The sequence below is a fragment of the Actinia tenebrosa genome, unplaced genomic scaffold (assembly GCF_029948245.1).
Source record: "Actinia tenebrosa isolate PJP-AT-01 unplaced genomic scaffold, QUT_ActTen_1.0 PGA_scaffold11__36_contigs__length_13525064, whole genome shotgun sequence".
Classification (NCBI taxonomy): Eukaryota; Metazoa; Cnidaria; class Anthozoa; order Actiniaria; family Actiniidae; genus Actinia; species Actinia tenebrosa.
Window position 1 is genome coordinate 12,165,372 of NW_028292571.1, and position 15,753 is coordinate 12,181,124.

At 37.1% G+C, this 15,753-nt stretch overlaps 1 protein-coding gene across 1 annotated transcript; it reads left to right on the forward strand.

The window, feature by feature from the left end:
• The first annotated feature begins 1,557 nt into the window (after window positions 1-1,557).
• Window positions 1,558-12,028, forward strand: LOC116307653 (uncharacterized). Its single transcript, XM_031717931.2, has 14 exons — window positions 1,558-1,647; window positions 2,341-2,527; window positions 3,770-3,898; window positions 4,687-4,899; window positions 4,982-5,136; window positions 5,875-6,060; window positions 7,867-8,086; window positions 8,621-8,772; window positions 9,213-9,317; window positions 9,635-9,775; window positions 10,170-10,318; window positions 10,688-10,856; window positions 10,944-11,106; window positions 11,814-12,028. Exons 2-13 carry the CDS (start codon window positions 2,365-2,367, stop codon window positions 11,100-11,102), a joined length of 1,941 nt encoding a protein of 646 aa, XP_031573791.1. The 5' UTR covers window positions 1,558-1,647; window positions 2,341-2,364; the 3' UTR covers window positions 11,103-11,106; window positions 11,814-12,028.
• The last annotated feature ends 3,725 nt before the right edge of the window (window positions 12,029-15,753 follow it).

A 15,753-nucleotide genomic window follows, 5' to 3' on the forward strand; every position in this document is an offset into this window, starting at 1 on the left:
CTTGACAACATGGACGCTAACACTAGACAACGAGGCAGCTGAAGCAAAGATTGCAGGCTTAAGTTGATGAGCGCATGCGCGATCGCTATATGACATCCTTCAATCGTTTTCGTGTGGACGGATGAAAACGATTTGTAAACGATGACCGTTTACGTGTGAAGGACAGACGCGTTTACAAAAATATGCGTTTACGAGCGCAAGCGTTTTCGTGTGGACGGGGACTAAAAAAAAGAATTCGCCAAGCATCATGGTAGTGGGAGTCAAATGACGCCATCATACAAACGTCCTATTAGAAAAGTAAGGATAATTACGTGAACATTACAAATGTTGAATTTGATAGGCTGGCCCTATTAGTTTTTTATCTGGTGGTCAACTCTAACCTATACTCTTCCCCAGACTACTCTCTTCGCTGTTCGTGGCATGACGTAACGCATGTGCCTCTCAGACGAATAGCCTTGCCATATAATTGATTTTACAACAACAAGTGGTCTGTTGTCAATATGTACGAATTATAATTTGTTCGTTTTTGTTTTTACAACAACCACAAGGAAAAAATGAAAAACGGCTAAATACCGTTTTGTGAAGAAATAAACACGATTTGCTGGTCTATTTTGGAAAAATAACTTGGAGCGTTTAATCAGGCTACGTTTGCTAACACTGAAGCGTCCGCCATTTTGGATTTGGGAAAAGTGTTAATGAACACCTAAGGTGACAATGAACATCTTAGATGATTAAAAAGTATTTCTATCATTTGAAGGATGACGGTCGTTCCCAGTTCGATGAACAGGTACGGCTACCTTTCAAGTTGGCGCAGGAAAATGTGAAGGGGATTGGAATATTAGGAAAGTCGTTCTTTATTCCTAAGATTGGAGAGAAAAAACTAATGCAATCAGGATGACAATGACAACGACTGAGCTTATTGTGGTACAAGCTAACTAAAATAACCATTATGAGATATTCAAGTCAGATAGCTGTCAGATTTGTGTCAATTGGCACTGATTGAAATGGTTCATTTACACCTAGCTAAACGTTATGGAACATAACAAAACCCGTTATTATTGACTTAACATGTTTTGAATTATGAATGAACCAAGATGAAAAGTAGGGCTGGACATCCTTCATTACTGGTGGTATCCCCGCCCCCTCCTCCCCCCTCAACTCCCATTTTACCTTTTCAGGACCCTTAGTTGAGAATTCCGGACAAAGGATAGACAAGACAAGACAAGACAACGTATTTTATTGACTCCGTATAAACATATTTACATTGGATTAATTGCTGCCAATAAAAATATATAATAATTCCATAAACTAATGTATATTGATAGTTCTTGTTTATAGATAGTTCTTGTTTAAAGGATATTAAAGTGGGTCAAGGTAGGAGCCAATATCCCCCCCCCCCCCCCCCCCCCAAATAATGTGTTGTCATATTATCGAGAAAAAATAAACACGTATTGGGACCTAATTAACGTTTGCTTTTACAAAGTTTAGCTAACCTTTAAAAAGGTTAAAAGTTCACCAGGTAGCCTTCAAAGTCATTTGACAGTTAGAACTGCATCTGCAAACTGTCTCAGTACTGTCAGTACTGTTTGACTGAACACATCATTCAAGACCAACAGCTGAGAAAAGAAATCCCGTTTCGAGATTTTGGTAAGCATTTTTGATGTAGAAATATAATTCCAGTCTTTCGTAAGAATAGGTGGGCAATTAAACTTTCATGAGTTGGGCGCGCAGCGCTAATCCAGAAAGCGTTCAAAAACCGACACACATAATGTTCAATTTTTAGCGTGAACCTTTTTGAATAAATAAATAAATAAATAAATGCGGGAGGGAGGGAGAGAAGGAGAAGGAAAATGAATTTGAATACTAATTAAAAAGGGAATTTTTATTGCAATCGTCAGTTTTCAGACCCTCTGAAAATAAATAAGTACTTGTTAAAAAGGTTCGGGTTTTAAGGAGGCTGGAAAGGGTTTTCTTGAGCACAGACGCACATAGCTATTGATGATGGATCGTATTTTTACGATTTTCAAAGCATGATAATTCAAAAATTGTTTGGAAAAATATAAATCCCACCCTCCCCCCACGTAGATGTAATAAGCTATTGGTGAAATAAAATGCGCAACTTTTTAACCCAAAAATAAAAACATGTCCAAAAATAAAAAGGATTTGGACGAACAGTTTTTGAATTATTTTGCTTTTAAGGTCTGATCCAAAATTCCTAACAATTTGTTGATTTTTATTTAAAATTATTCAATTTTAACCATGAGCGCACATGCGCAAGTGGATTTGGTTGGTTGAAATTACCTTTATACTAACGACTAAATATAATGTTTTGAATACTAGATTTAAGGAGTGTCTACAAACAGTATGGCTCTTTGTTTCCCGAACTTTGCTCTAGTTATTTGTCTCTCACTTCTGATGCAAGAATGCTTCGTTCAAGTGCAAATGGGGAAAGTTCCTGGAAACAAGCGAAATAATGTAAATGGGTCTCACAATAAGAAACATGGTCATAGTAAAGACAAACAGAGCGGTAAGCGAACACTGGTCGATTAAACACTGGTCGGTTTAAAGAGGTATCAAGTGACCGTTAAGGGTGACCAATCATAAGATGAATATGTAAGAAATATTCTGGTATAGAACCCTGGCATGTGAAGTCAAAATTGTTTTGCTGATGTTAATTTGGGAGTCATACAAACGCTAGATAGCTGGTTCCAGGATTACTGCTTTATTTGGTTGACATGAATGTAATCTGAAGCTAGTACAAATAAACTTCATACGAAGGATGAGAAAATTAAACTATAAACATGATAAAGTGTTCCTACTTATAAATTAAGCACTACTCACTTTTTTCCAGCTTCTAACGATCGCTTCGTCGCATAAGATTAATTTAAAATAACATAAACAGCTTGAAAGTTATAATGTCCTGAAAACAGTCCTTCGCCAAGTGGCTGCTTGGCTATGCGTGCGCAGGTAACACAGGAAACCCATCTGTGGCTGACTGCAACAAAAACGGCTCAATTTACAGAACAAAACATTAAAAAAATTCAATCACATGAGAATTGGCAAACCTATTGTTATGTCCAACAAATTGAGCTGCAAATGGAGGTGAATAGGCAAAGAATAAACCAGGTATTGGGTAGAAACTTGGTAAGAGATGTCCAGTTAATTAGGGTGACCAGACATGAGATGAATAGGCAAAGAAATAACCGGGTATTGGGTAGACAACTGGTAAGGGATGTCCAGCCAATTGGTGACCAGGATTCATAAGCTGGAACTTTAATAAACTGCGTATAGTCGTTGTATAAATTAAAGCCGGGAAAACTTTCTACCAAAATCATGATTTCTATTTTGTTTCCTTCATTAATTATTATTGAGTTTTTAAATATATTAATACCAAGAGAAAATAAACTAAGAGAAGGAATCCCCGTGCCCCATCATGTGCACACTTTGATACTATTTTTAGAATCATTGATGCTATTTTTAACTCGTTACCATGCCCGCGCGATAATCATGCTTCCCTTTAAATGCCTCGTTTTAGGACACGAAAAGCGGCTTATTTCGCTACGTCCACGACAAAAACACAGGCTTTTGTTTACTGCAAAACTGGAAGCCCCCTACCCTCAAGAAATCAATCAATCAGGTTCTTCGCTCAAAATATCTCAAGCTAAAAATAGCATCAAACTGTGCACATGATGGTTACAAGGCTATACAGGTAGGATTCCTTCTCTTAGTTCATATTCTCTTGTTAATACATATTCTTATTCACTGACAGATAAAGTAACTCAAGAAAAAGATCATAAAAAGCCAGACAATCCTAACGAATACCAGTGGGTCTGGTTGAATGATGACATGGATGACCTACGTCTACAACCACAAAAGCAGCAAACTTCGAGTAGAAGAGGTACCTGTGCATAATGCCAAAAGTATCCTAGCTTAACATGTACACATACAGTAGCTTGGCGAGGTCTCGATTAAAGAGGGGCAAAGTACCATTTCCCAGCCAAAGCCACAGGAATCCCGCATAAATTTATTTTGGTGTGTTGAAGGCTTAGGCGCCTGCCAATTCCAATTTAATCTGTGAGTTAGCCATGCCCTGACCTTGATCAGCCAATAAGTTGTTTCAGGGTTTGATCTGTGAGTTAGCTGTGTCCTGACTTAGATCAGCCCAGAAGTTGTTTCAGGGTTCAATCTGTGAGTTAGCCGTGTACTGACTTAGATCAGCCCAGAAGTTGTTTCAGGGTTTGATCTGAGAGTTAGCCGTGCCATGACTTAGATCTGTCCAGAGGTTGTTTCAGGGTTTGATCTGTGAGTTAGCCATGCCCTGACTTAAATCAGCCCAGAGGTTGTTTCATGGTTTGGTCTGTGTGTTAGCCATGCCCTGACTTAGATCAGACCAGAGGTTGTTTCAGGGTTTCGTGTAGGACTTAGCCCTGCCCTGAGTTTTCAAAACATGTCTTTACTTTTATCTGGCGTTTTGATGGGAAATTATAAACAAAAATTAAGATTTAACCCAAAATTTAAAATGGAATCCCTGCTTTTCATGCGATTCCAAGTCAAACAAGAGCGAGTACCCCCATGTATACGTCATGTCTAGCCATTCAGCCATGGACTTCACCCTAAAATTTTTAATATAAGATAAAAATTTATTCAATGAATATTGATTATGTTGTTCATGTAATTTTGCTGCAGGATGGATAAACAGTGTTTTCAAAGCAGTTAAATTTGGCGGGAAGGTTGCAACAGTCACGACTTCAATAGCAGGTCTTGCCAACTCCATTTTTCGCGCCATTGCCGGTTGCTGCACGGATTTTCCCGACGCTTGCACATATCGAGATGAATTTCTTGCCCTGAAAAATAAGATAGCCCAGAAAAGTCAACGAGCGGATGAACTAGAAGAAGACGGTAAACTAATATTTATCTTTGTGTTACGTAAATAAATGAATCAATAAGATTGCAGTTGGTCCGTTTATCCTATTGTTTTTAGCTCAGAACATTCAAGTCTACACCAACTACAGCATCAATGCATTCGAGGATATCATAGATCAGCTAAACGAAATTGAAAATACTCAAGAAGAATTTCTCAGTAGTATTTCACCAGAGGTTTCTATTGCACTGAATACCGAGACAAGTAGGATAAAGGTACGACTTGGGTCAACAACATTATATCTGTGTTCATTTTTGTACCGAGACATTTCTTAGTCGTTAGAAAGATGAGGGGTCTCTATTTTATTTTTATAAACTGTACTTACTAGATCGTTGGTTTTGGCTAATAAGTAAGGTCTGGGAACTAGAATGACTTACTGGCTTCTGATTGGCCGATGGCCTACAGCCAATCACTGATCATGATATCATGTGAACTTGACATGATGAATTTTTTTATCTGTAGGTTTTCTTTCAAGTTGTTTCTGATTAAAAATAACGTACGATCCCAAACTTAACATCCAATCGGATTCCATCCGCGCTACTAGGGTGTTTAAGTTACACCTCGCGCTATTTCTCTAATAGTCTCCTTCACAATTCCCTGCGCCATCTTGAAAGGTAGCCATGCTTTTGCTTCGAAGCGAGACGAACGGTGACCTTGCAATGATAGAGACCTTTTTTAACACCTTAGACAATTATTCCCATGTCTCTATCATTGCGCAATCTCACCGCTCGTCTCATTTCGATGCAAAGGCACGGCTACCTTTCAATATGGCGCAGGGAACTGTGAAATGGAACATTATTATTATGACGTTAATTTTTGACTAGTTCATATATGTTCATGCTCACTGTTTTCACTTTACTGACGACCAAACACTTTAATGATGCCAAAATATCATCGAAACGTCGTCATTTTACATCACTAGTTTTTCTCATCCATTATTTTACTGTCCACAGAAAATTATCAAAGAAAAGAACGAGAAAGGGGAAGCCGTTCAATTTTTAGAAATATCCAGCTTGTATGAATCAGCCTTGGATAATGCGCTGTCCATAGGTTTTCCAATAGTGGGCCTGGTTATTCCTTTTGGCCAGACTATCTATAAGTTTGCTGTGAAGAAAAAGGCGGCTTCGATGACAGCTACAGTATGTAGTACATTTATTACTTAAAAATCTTTCAAGTGTATATCAAGGAAAAACATTATTTTCAAAATCACTTATATGGGAACAGTGTAGTACTATGGTTGCAGTATTTTTGTATGTGGTCTTCTCTTTTCAGAGATATAAACATTTGAAATATCAATATGCAAAAATACATATAAATATAAATTCCAGGATGTGTTACATTTTGCAGTGTGATTTACGACAATTGTTCTCAAGTGAAATAACCCAAAAGTGTACTAAGCCATATATTTCAGTTATAAGGATAATTTGCAAATCAAAACACAGCAGTACTTTCCGCAGCAACAGTTTTGTATAATAAAATAGTCTTGAATTTACTTTATCTCATTTGCATATTGTTATTTCAAATGTTTATATCTCCTAAAAGGAAATTTCACATGCAAAAATACTGCAACCATGCTACTACACTATTCACATATAAGTAATTTTGAAGAAAAAAATTCCTTGATATACACTTTAAAAATGTTACTTTTTATTATATTATACTATCAGTAGCAGTCGAAACGTCGCGGTTCTATTAACTGTCACGATCGTAAGATAAAAGTATAAGTATAATCTTTGATTTAATGATTAACTTGCTTGCTTATTTTATACCCCTATTTTGGCTGAGATGATTAGTAATGCTGCAAATAACGGCCATAATAACAGTCTGCTCATGCGCATTTCAGTGCAAAGCCTATGCATTAACCCTGCATTTGTCAACATGTCTAGATTCCCTGAGTTTACAAAATGGCAAAAACCGCCAAAACACAAAATGCCAAAAAAACCATTGAATGACGAATCACGGTATTTTGTTAAACCTGGCTCGTCGTTCAAATAAGGAAAAGCAAGCCTATTTTACTTTTTAGCAGTGCGATATAAAGCTGTGGATTTTGGGGTCTAATAATTGATTACGGGTTACCCATTCATTATATTTCCGCTGCATATTACTGAGTCAAAGGCAAAACTTACGAGTTTAGCCTACATTTCTTGGGTGCCATGGATACATGAATTATTATTACATTTGGTTGAATATGGATTCCTTGTCATATTTTATTAGCCCATTTTTCTGCATCCCCCTCCATCCTCCTGCATTTCCAGCACTCGCATATTCAGTACCATTGGACTAACTGGTTGTAATACACTTTGCTTGAGGCCTCATTCACCTGTAACTTCGGTAATATATACTGCAAGCAGGCCACAATAGTTGGCACGGATAATCATATGACTTTAAATATCGTTATCTGCTACAAATAGTGCCCAAATCCAAATCCAAAAACATAAACAATAGTCCCATTCAAAGTTATCTGCGCCAAGGTAACGGTGCCAGTGCATCAAAGGTCTCAATGCAGGGTAAACGCCGTCCTCGTTTTCATGCAGAGACATGGTTACCTTTCAAGATATTTTATGACAACCATTTGGAGCAGATAGTAACTTTATATTAGCTGATTGAGACCCATCAATAAATAGATATTAAGCAATTGTTGGACGAGATTGAGCAAAATATCGTGAGTTACAAATGGCGTGTCAGCAATTACGATATTTTGTGATATCCGATTTCAATAATTCTTTATATCATTAAATGTTTTAAATATTTTAACGTTTTCATAGTCACATAGAAGCGAGCCCTGTTAAAAGTATAAAACGTTACTGCGCATGAGCAGACTATTATTTGCAGGGGGGAAAGGCTTTGCTTCGTAATACACATGAGCAAAATGTTATTTTTAGGCAATATCTGTAGCCACCTCAGACATTCGAAACTATTTGAATGATTGTGAATATTACTTCAAGGTTGAATCAGAGACCTCGGTAAAGCTCGAAGATCCAAAGATATCCAGTCCACATCACAAGCAAGGCAGAACGAGTCGGTGGATGTCACGAGGAGTCACTCATTACCAAGCAAGAGTAAAAAACATAAAACAAAAGCTAAATCAAAAGTTTGGCAAAGCAGTCAATATTGCATCCAATGTCTATAGTGGATTCAAAGTTGCACTCGATTATGTTAGCACAGGTATGGATAAATGTGCAAACTCCATCTCAGTTACCTTTTAAATAGTAAAATATTACTCCTATTGAAATCAAACCTTTCACAGAGCTGTTGATTTTATTGCGGTGGTTGTTTTTGGATGTTTGTTATGGGTATGGTGATTATTTGATGTTGTGGCCGGTTGTTGAATCCTATTATTAAACAATTATTTGTCGAAGGCGAAGTGAATATCGGGGAATATTTACCAAGACGCACGGGGGTTTCTCCTTTGATTCCAGTATTTTTCTCCTGGCTCGTCGGCTTTTCCTTCTCTACAAGACACAATACGCTAAATCCTGATTCGATCTGATCAGCCCAGAGCTTATTTCGATGTTGGTTTCAGTTATTAAATGTTCTGAATAAGTGAGTTAGCCGTGCCCATGACTTGACCAGCCCAGAGGTAGATTCAGAGTTTGGTCTGTAAGTTCCGTGCCCTGGCTTTAATAAGTCCAGAAGTGGTCTGAGGGTTCGAAAATTTAAGTATTAACATTAAGTAAACTGCATATAATATTTTTACAGGGCTAAACATATACATGATCATTTCAAGCTACGAGTCCTGCAAACAGAGGAGGGATGAAGCAAAGAAGGCAAGAGATGAACTCTTAGAAGCTTCGAAGTATTTTGATGAAACAGAAGTCAAGCTGAACGAAGCAAAATCAATCATGCAACAAGTAAGACTATAACAAGTCCCTCCAATGCTCCATCGCTGCATCCATCCCTCCATCCCTCCATCGCTGCATCCATCCCTCCATCGCTGCATCCATCCCTCCATCCCTCCATCCCTCCATCCCTCCATCCCTCCATCCCTCCATCCCTCCATCCCTCCATCCCTCCATCCCTCCATCGCTGCATCCATCCCTCCATCCCTCCATCCCTCCATCCCTCCATCCCTCCATCCCTCCATCCCTCCATCCCTCCATCCCTCCATCCCTCCATCCCTCCATCCCTCCATCCCTCCATCCCTCCATCCCTCCATCCCTCCATCCCTCCATCCATCCATCCCTCCATCCCTCCATCCCTCCATCCCTCCATCACTCTATCCCTCCATCCTTGCACCCCTGCATCCTTCCCTCTTTTTCTTCGTGGTTTTTATTTGTAGTATTTACTGTAGTCATTTAGGTTTTTGAGAGGAAACATAACACACGAAAGTACACTTGGAGTGATAGAAAACATCAAGACAATGGTGGAAGGAATATCGTCTCCAAGTCCAGAACTGGTAAGGACCGACTCCAAGAAGATTTTGATATAACAATGACCACACAAAACCATTAATCGGCTCTTGTTCTTGAAATATATATCGTGGATCACAGACCCAGCTAATATGGGAAATAGATGGTCCTAGTAACTGGCTCCTGATCTGGGAAAATGTTGGATCACAGACTGTAGGAAAGATGGATGTTCCTAGCAATTGGTTCCTTTTCTGTAATCTGAGTATAATTACCAACGGAGGGGGAGGGGGATGGGGTAAATTTCCTGATCTGGAAATATGCTGCCTCAATTAGCTAGCATTACAGATGATGGTATTTTTTCCAGATTCAAGTAGCTATTGATCTTCAGACGTTTGTTGTTGACATCAAAGAAGTTGGATCTCTAAAAGGAACATACAGACTAGAGGAAAACCTGATCGATGCATTGAGAAAAATCCCCTTCACTGTTAAGTGCTACACAAACAAGGTAATCACATCATTTTCATCAACATCATCATCGCTATCATCACTATCCCCATCATCATCATCATCATCATCACCACTATCACCACCACCATCATCATCATCATCATCATCACCATCACCATCATCATCATCATCAACATCACGATCATCGTCATCATCAACATCACCAAATCACCACCATCACCATCATCACCATCACCACCACCATCATCTCTATCATCATTAACATCACCACGTCACCAAAACCACAACCACAACCACCATCATAATAATCATCATCACCTTTATCATTACCATCATTATCATTGTCCTCAACGTCAAAACATGTCCAGTAAAACTGCTCATTTTGTTTACAGTAAACTTTATTTTAATGTTTCATTTATTTCGCACAAAAGGTCAAGATGGTCAAGTATGTTATGGACTCTTGTAAAGAAGGGATATCGTCATTTGACGATCTCTACGATAAGGGAAAAGCTCTTTTTGACTTTGGCGATGATAAGACCTCTGACAGTGCTGAGAATTGTGCAAGAAAGATAGGATTCCGGTAACTAAAAGTCTTATCTTTATTTAATGTTGTAATTACATCTACACATAATTAGTCTTCGAGTGGCCCGGACGACCACTTTAAACTGAGGTCCCGTTTCTTCAAACTTCATTCTTACTAACCAATATGTCTGAGGTCCCGTTTCTTCAAACTTCATCCTAACTAACCAATATGTCTGAGGTCCCGTTTCTTCAAACTTCATCCTTACTAACCAATATGTCTTTTTGGGTGTTGCGTCTTTAAGATAGTTTATACTCTCTCAATATTTCAATGACTGTGAATGACTGTGAAACGCACTCGTGCGCAAATGTTTTATTTCTTCGTGTCCATATAAAGTTTATGTTCTGTTTTTATTTTATATTTGACCAGATACATTAACAAAAAAGACTTAAGCATGGGTTGGAAGGAAGTGGCAAAAAAAGGAAATTTCCATGAATTATGTTTGCTGAATGACAAGACAAAGCAAGAGACGGCATGTGGACACCTCAGAGATGGATACGATACTAAAGTCATCGCGGAGAAAATGAAAATAACCGAGGTAATAGAATTGCAGGCAGGCAGGCATGCTAAGCCATGTGATGTTCTATCTGATTCATTTCGTTTCTTCCTTATTCTTTCTCTTCAGGACGACGCCAAAGCACTGACCAAAGACTGTCCTGCAACTCTAGAGCTTAGTCCCAGAGAAAAGGAGCAGGTCTGTAACTTGAAAGACGTCTTCGACAACCAAAAGGTGGCAAAATTACTAGAACATGATATTAAACTCGTAGAAGCTACCAAATGCTGAAAAGGTATGAAAAGCATGTGATGGGTTGCCCGTTTAGAATATAGAAATCCCAATATATGTATTTCGAAGCTACAGATTCGCTGCTGCTCAAGGTTACCCTCGATTTTGTGCATAATATTCACGTGCTCCATTGAAGTGAAATGAGGCTAGCCCTGAGTAAATGAGTCTGTAATCAAGCAACATCATATTTAGTAAGGCACTCGGTAGATTTTGGGTAGAATGTAATTGTCAATGGCAAGTTTACAATCTATGTTTGTATTTACCATGAAACATATGTGTTACCCACACAGACATTTTACTATTAAGATCTCTAGTTCTGACTAGCTATAGTTACTTTATGTCTCAAGAGCTTAAAAATAGCTAGCATTTATCTCAGAATTAAAATTTAATATTAAATATAATTTATTATAATTTAATCTCAGAATTAAATTTGATACCAAAAAAATATTTAATATTAAATATAATTTATTATGATTTAATCTCAGAATTAAATTTGATACCAAAAAAATATTTTTGATCAACTGTTTTTAGATTGTTTTTTGTCCTTTAGAAAAAATTGTAAAACTCTTTAAAACAGATACTGTGCACTTGTTTGTGGAACAATATTTTGATTCCACTGGGAAAAAACCCTGCTGCAACGGTAATTGGTCCGCTGTTGTCTGATCGGAAACAGAGATTAATATGAATATCATAATCTTCTATTTTTTGCAGGTCAGGTTTAGCATACTACGGGCAACCACTAATCAAGACATAATGCGAGAGTCGTTCAGCTGATGTTCACCCCTCCCTCTCCCCCTTGAAGAATTTGTATGCATTTCATCTTCCATAATACAGCGTTTGGTGAAGAGACTTTGCAAGTAGTCTAAAACGAAATTAGTATTATTATTTGTTCCAGTATCAAGGGATATGAATAAACCATATTTTAAAAAGGCGTCATGCTTCTTCTAACACTATAATTACTCCACCCCCAACCAAAAACAAAACTAATTTTCTTCCCTCATATCAAACATTGAGTGTCGTATTTCCCTGTGTCTGTTGTCTGCGAGGCAGACCCACGAGTTAGCATCGTCCCTGTATTCTTCATCGATTTTCCAAAGTTTTTCTTTTTTTACTTATCTTTTTTATTTCTTTTCTTTTCTTGACGAATTTGTTATAAAACGACGGCCTTTTTGTTTGCCGCTTTTCCGCACTTTCCAAATATGGAATTTATCATACCATACATGGAGTGAGCTTTCTCTACTCCAACTTCGACACTAGCATATAGAAAAAACTTGATATGCTACTTTCCCTCCCCCCCCCCCCCCCAAAAAGTTTAATTTCTCATCAAAAAAATCATATCGTTTTCTCTTGAAAGGAAATACAAAAGAAATGCCACAAATTTCATTGGGAAAAAGTGTGATTTCTTTTCCAGTTTCGTGTTATTCTCGGATCCAAGAAAAGTTTGAGAAGGAACCATTCAAAATGATAATGATGATGATCCAATGATATTTTATTTTATTAAGTCATTCTTTTAGTTTAAGGTGACTGCCTACTTTTGAACGTTCGATTCTTGAGCCCACGATGTGCGCGCGCTCAAAAACCGCTGCTACAAGATTTTATTGAAGAACCATACGCGTTTTGAGCTTCAACAGGGCAAAACCCTCAAATTTTGCATGGTACTCTCTATTTTTTAATAGCTTATTCGAAAAAAAAAACTAAAAATGTAGGTTATATCAACATTTTAGAAAAGGTTAATTTTCTAACACATGAAAAAATAAATTTTTGTACGGATCTTTGTTTGACTATATGAGATTTTTTCACCGAAACTACAAAATTTAACAAATCACTGTATCTCTTTGTCTTTTTGTCGAAAATATCCACGCATTAATGTAGAATGATTGACTAGCCCTCACTCGTGCAATCATATATAGTCTGCAAATAACTATTATCTTATGAATTTCAATTATTTTTTTCTGATCACTTCAGGTGGCGCAAGTTTTGCTCTAAATACTCGCGCGTAGGCTTCCATTAAATGATGAATATCTCGAAAACAAGCTTTCCAGATTTGGAATCAGCATTAAATTTCAATTCGGAAAATCTAAGTTTTTTAAGAAAAAGTTTAATTTTTTTCCCAAAAGTAGGCAGTCACCTTAAGTCACTCTTTTGCAAGCTATGATTTTATTCACGATTTACGACATTAAACCTGCCAAAAAATGAGCGCGCGTTCATCGCGATGACGTCATTCCAATGTTTTGATAAGGAAAATCCCATAAAAACGTCTTTATTCTCTTATAGCTTTAAAATAAAGTCGGGCCTCCCCCCCCCCCCCCCCCCCTCTTTTTTTTTTTTTGTTTTTTTTTTTTTTTTTTTTTTTGTTTGTTTTTTTTGTTTGTTTTTTTTTTTGTTTTGTTTTAAGTACTCGGTATCCCCTAACTGTGGAGGAGAAAAAACTGACGATGGGATCAAATCAAAATTACATATTTAGTGTGATAATTGGAATAAAATTTCGCGTAATTTGAAGGCTTCAAGTCCACACTTATATCACAATAAATTTTATAGAGTGACCATAGTAAATCCGTGAAACACTAATTACTAAATAGTACAAAATAGTTAAACAATAGAAAACAATGGAATTTGCATGAAATTGTGCTATTTAGTATCACTAAAGTTTCACGGATTTACTGTGGTCACTCTATTTTTAATTTTTAATACAACTTTTAAATGCTAACTAGTCGTTGGTTATTTTCTAGAATTCTGTGAAAAATGGCGACGACCAATTTATTTTTTCAGTAAAATATGACTTATTTTTGACAGCTTTCCATGCTTACGTTCTTCGCGCTTAAAAAGGGTGAACTTCCACGTATTCTGACGGCTAGACGAAGTCAGGGACTTCTTTTGCAATTTGTTTTTTTTCCAGTAAAATCAAATATGACTTTTTTTGACAGCTTTCCATGTTCATGCTGTTCGCAAGTTTTTACCGTAAAAAGGGCAAACTTCCACGTACTCTGACGGCCAAACGATTATTTATTTGCTTATTTTACTTCTATTATGATCTTCTTTCATTATGCAAAATAAAATTAAAAAACTCTGACGATGGTATCCCATGAACGTCCTTAATACCATATACTCACTGTATTAATGGGATTAAAGGTGGATTCCGCAGAATCCAATTGGAATTTAGAACATGATTTTTGCAATTTCAATGTTACGGCATGTCGTACCATGTGTGTGCTGTAAAGTCAGTACGTAGCGCATATTTTCCGCTCAAACGACAACCATTCTCATGTGAAGCCATCTCGATGTTATGGTGTTTCATACCGTGTGTACGTGCTGTAAGTCAGTACCGCTTGTTTTCCGCTCAAAAGATAACCATTCTCATGGGAAGCCATCTCGATGTTATGGTGTTTCGTACCGTGTACGTGCTGTAAGTCAGTACCGCATGTTTTCCGCTCAAAAGATAACCATTCTCATGTGAAGCCATCTCGATGTTATGGTGTTTCGTACCGTGTGTGTGATGTAAGTCAGTACCGCATGTTTTCCGCTCAAAAGATAACTATTCTCATGGGAAGCCATCTCAATGTTATGGTGTTTCATACCGTGTGTACGTGCTGTAAGTCAGTACCGCATGTTTTCCGCTCAAAAGATAACCATTCTCATGGGAAGCCAACTCAATGTTATGGTGTTTCGTACCGTGAACGTGCTGTAAGTCAGTACCATACATTTCCCACTCGGTAGCATAAGTTTTCCATGCATTCTCGCTATCATACAGCATGTCTCTCTTCTTTTGCGACCCTTCGCTCTAAACTGATTTTTTTCTTCTTCTTTTCAAATATCCTATAAAATTAATAAAGAAAAGGAATGCAATGTTCTTTAGAAATACCGACTCCTCCCAGATTAATTTGTTTCTTAATTAAAAAAAAGAACAGGTATTGTCTAATTCTAACAAGTACGAATTACTCTATTATTGCTTGCTATTTATTATTGATAACACATTCCTTCTCTCTGTCTTTATTAATTGGTCTTTCGGATAACTCTGACATCCAGAGACGACTCGCCATCAAGCTTTAACAATCGAAGGTAAAACTATATCATTACAAAAGCAGAATGTTTAGTATATCTATGGGTTTTTTTGTTTATTTATTGTTATTTATATTTATGTGGCTTGGGATCAGAACTATCATTTTAATAGTTGGTATGATCTTGTTCATCTCTATTTTTTTAAACATTTTCTATAAATATCAGATTTCTTCAGGCATTTCTTTCCGTTTAGTTTATGTTTTTCTTATTTCTTGAATTTTTATACACCTAATTGTAAGAACGGAATAATTTTTTAACACAAAAAATTTAAATAGGAATTATTATAGAAATAAAATGTTTTGCTAAAAAAAATATATTGATCTTAAGCGGCCTTGCATTCCACATTGCTTGGGCAAACTATCCGACTGCAGAGTGTTGAAATGATAATATATTGTTATTTGGTAAGGTAGTATTTTATTTATTTGAAAAATACCAAAATGTCTTGAAATCCCATGGCTTTTTGTCATGGTATCTGTGAATAGCTGACTTATAAATGAGGCTAAGTCTGTGCAAATGAGTATGTGGTCTTCAAAAACAGCGGTATGCATTGAATGCGAAACTGTGTTGCATTCTTGGGGTCAAGACCAACGACTCA

Coding starts and splice junctions, on each gene's coding strand:
- LOC116307653 (XM_031717931.2), top strand. CDS start 2,365: ATGGCTCTTTGTTTCCCGAACTTTGCTCTAGTTATTTGTCTCTCACTT. Junction 2,528..3,769: donor TAGTAAAGACAAACAGAGCG/GTAAGCGAACAC, acceptor ATTCACTGACAG/ATAAAGTAACTCAAGAAAAA. Junction 8,773..9,212: donor CAAAATCAATCATGCAACAA/GTAAGACTATAA, acceptor TATTTACTGTAG/TCATTTAGGTTTTTGAGAGG.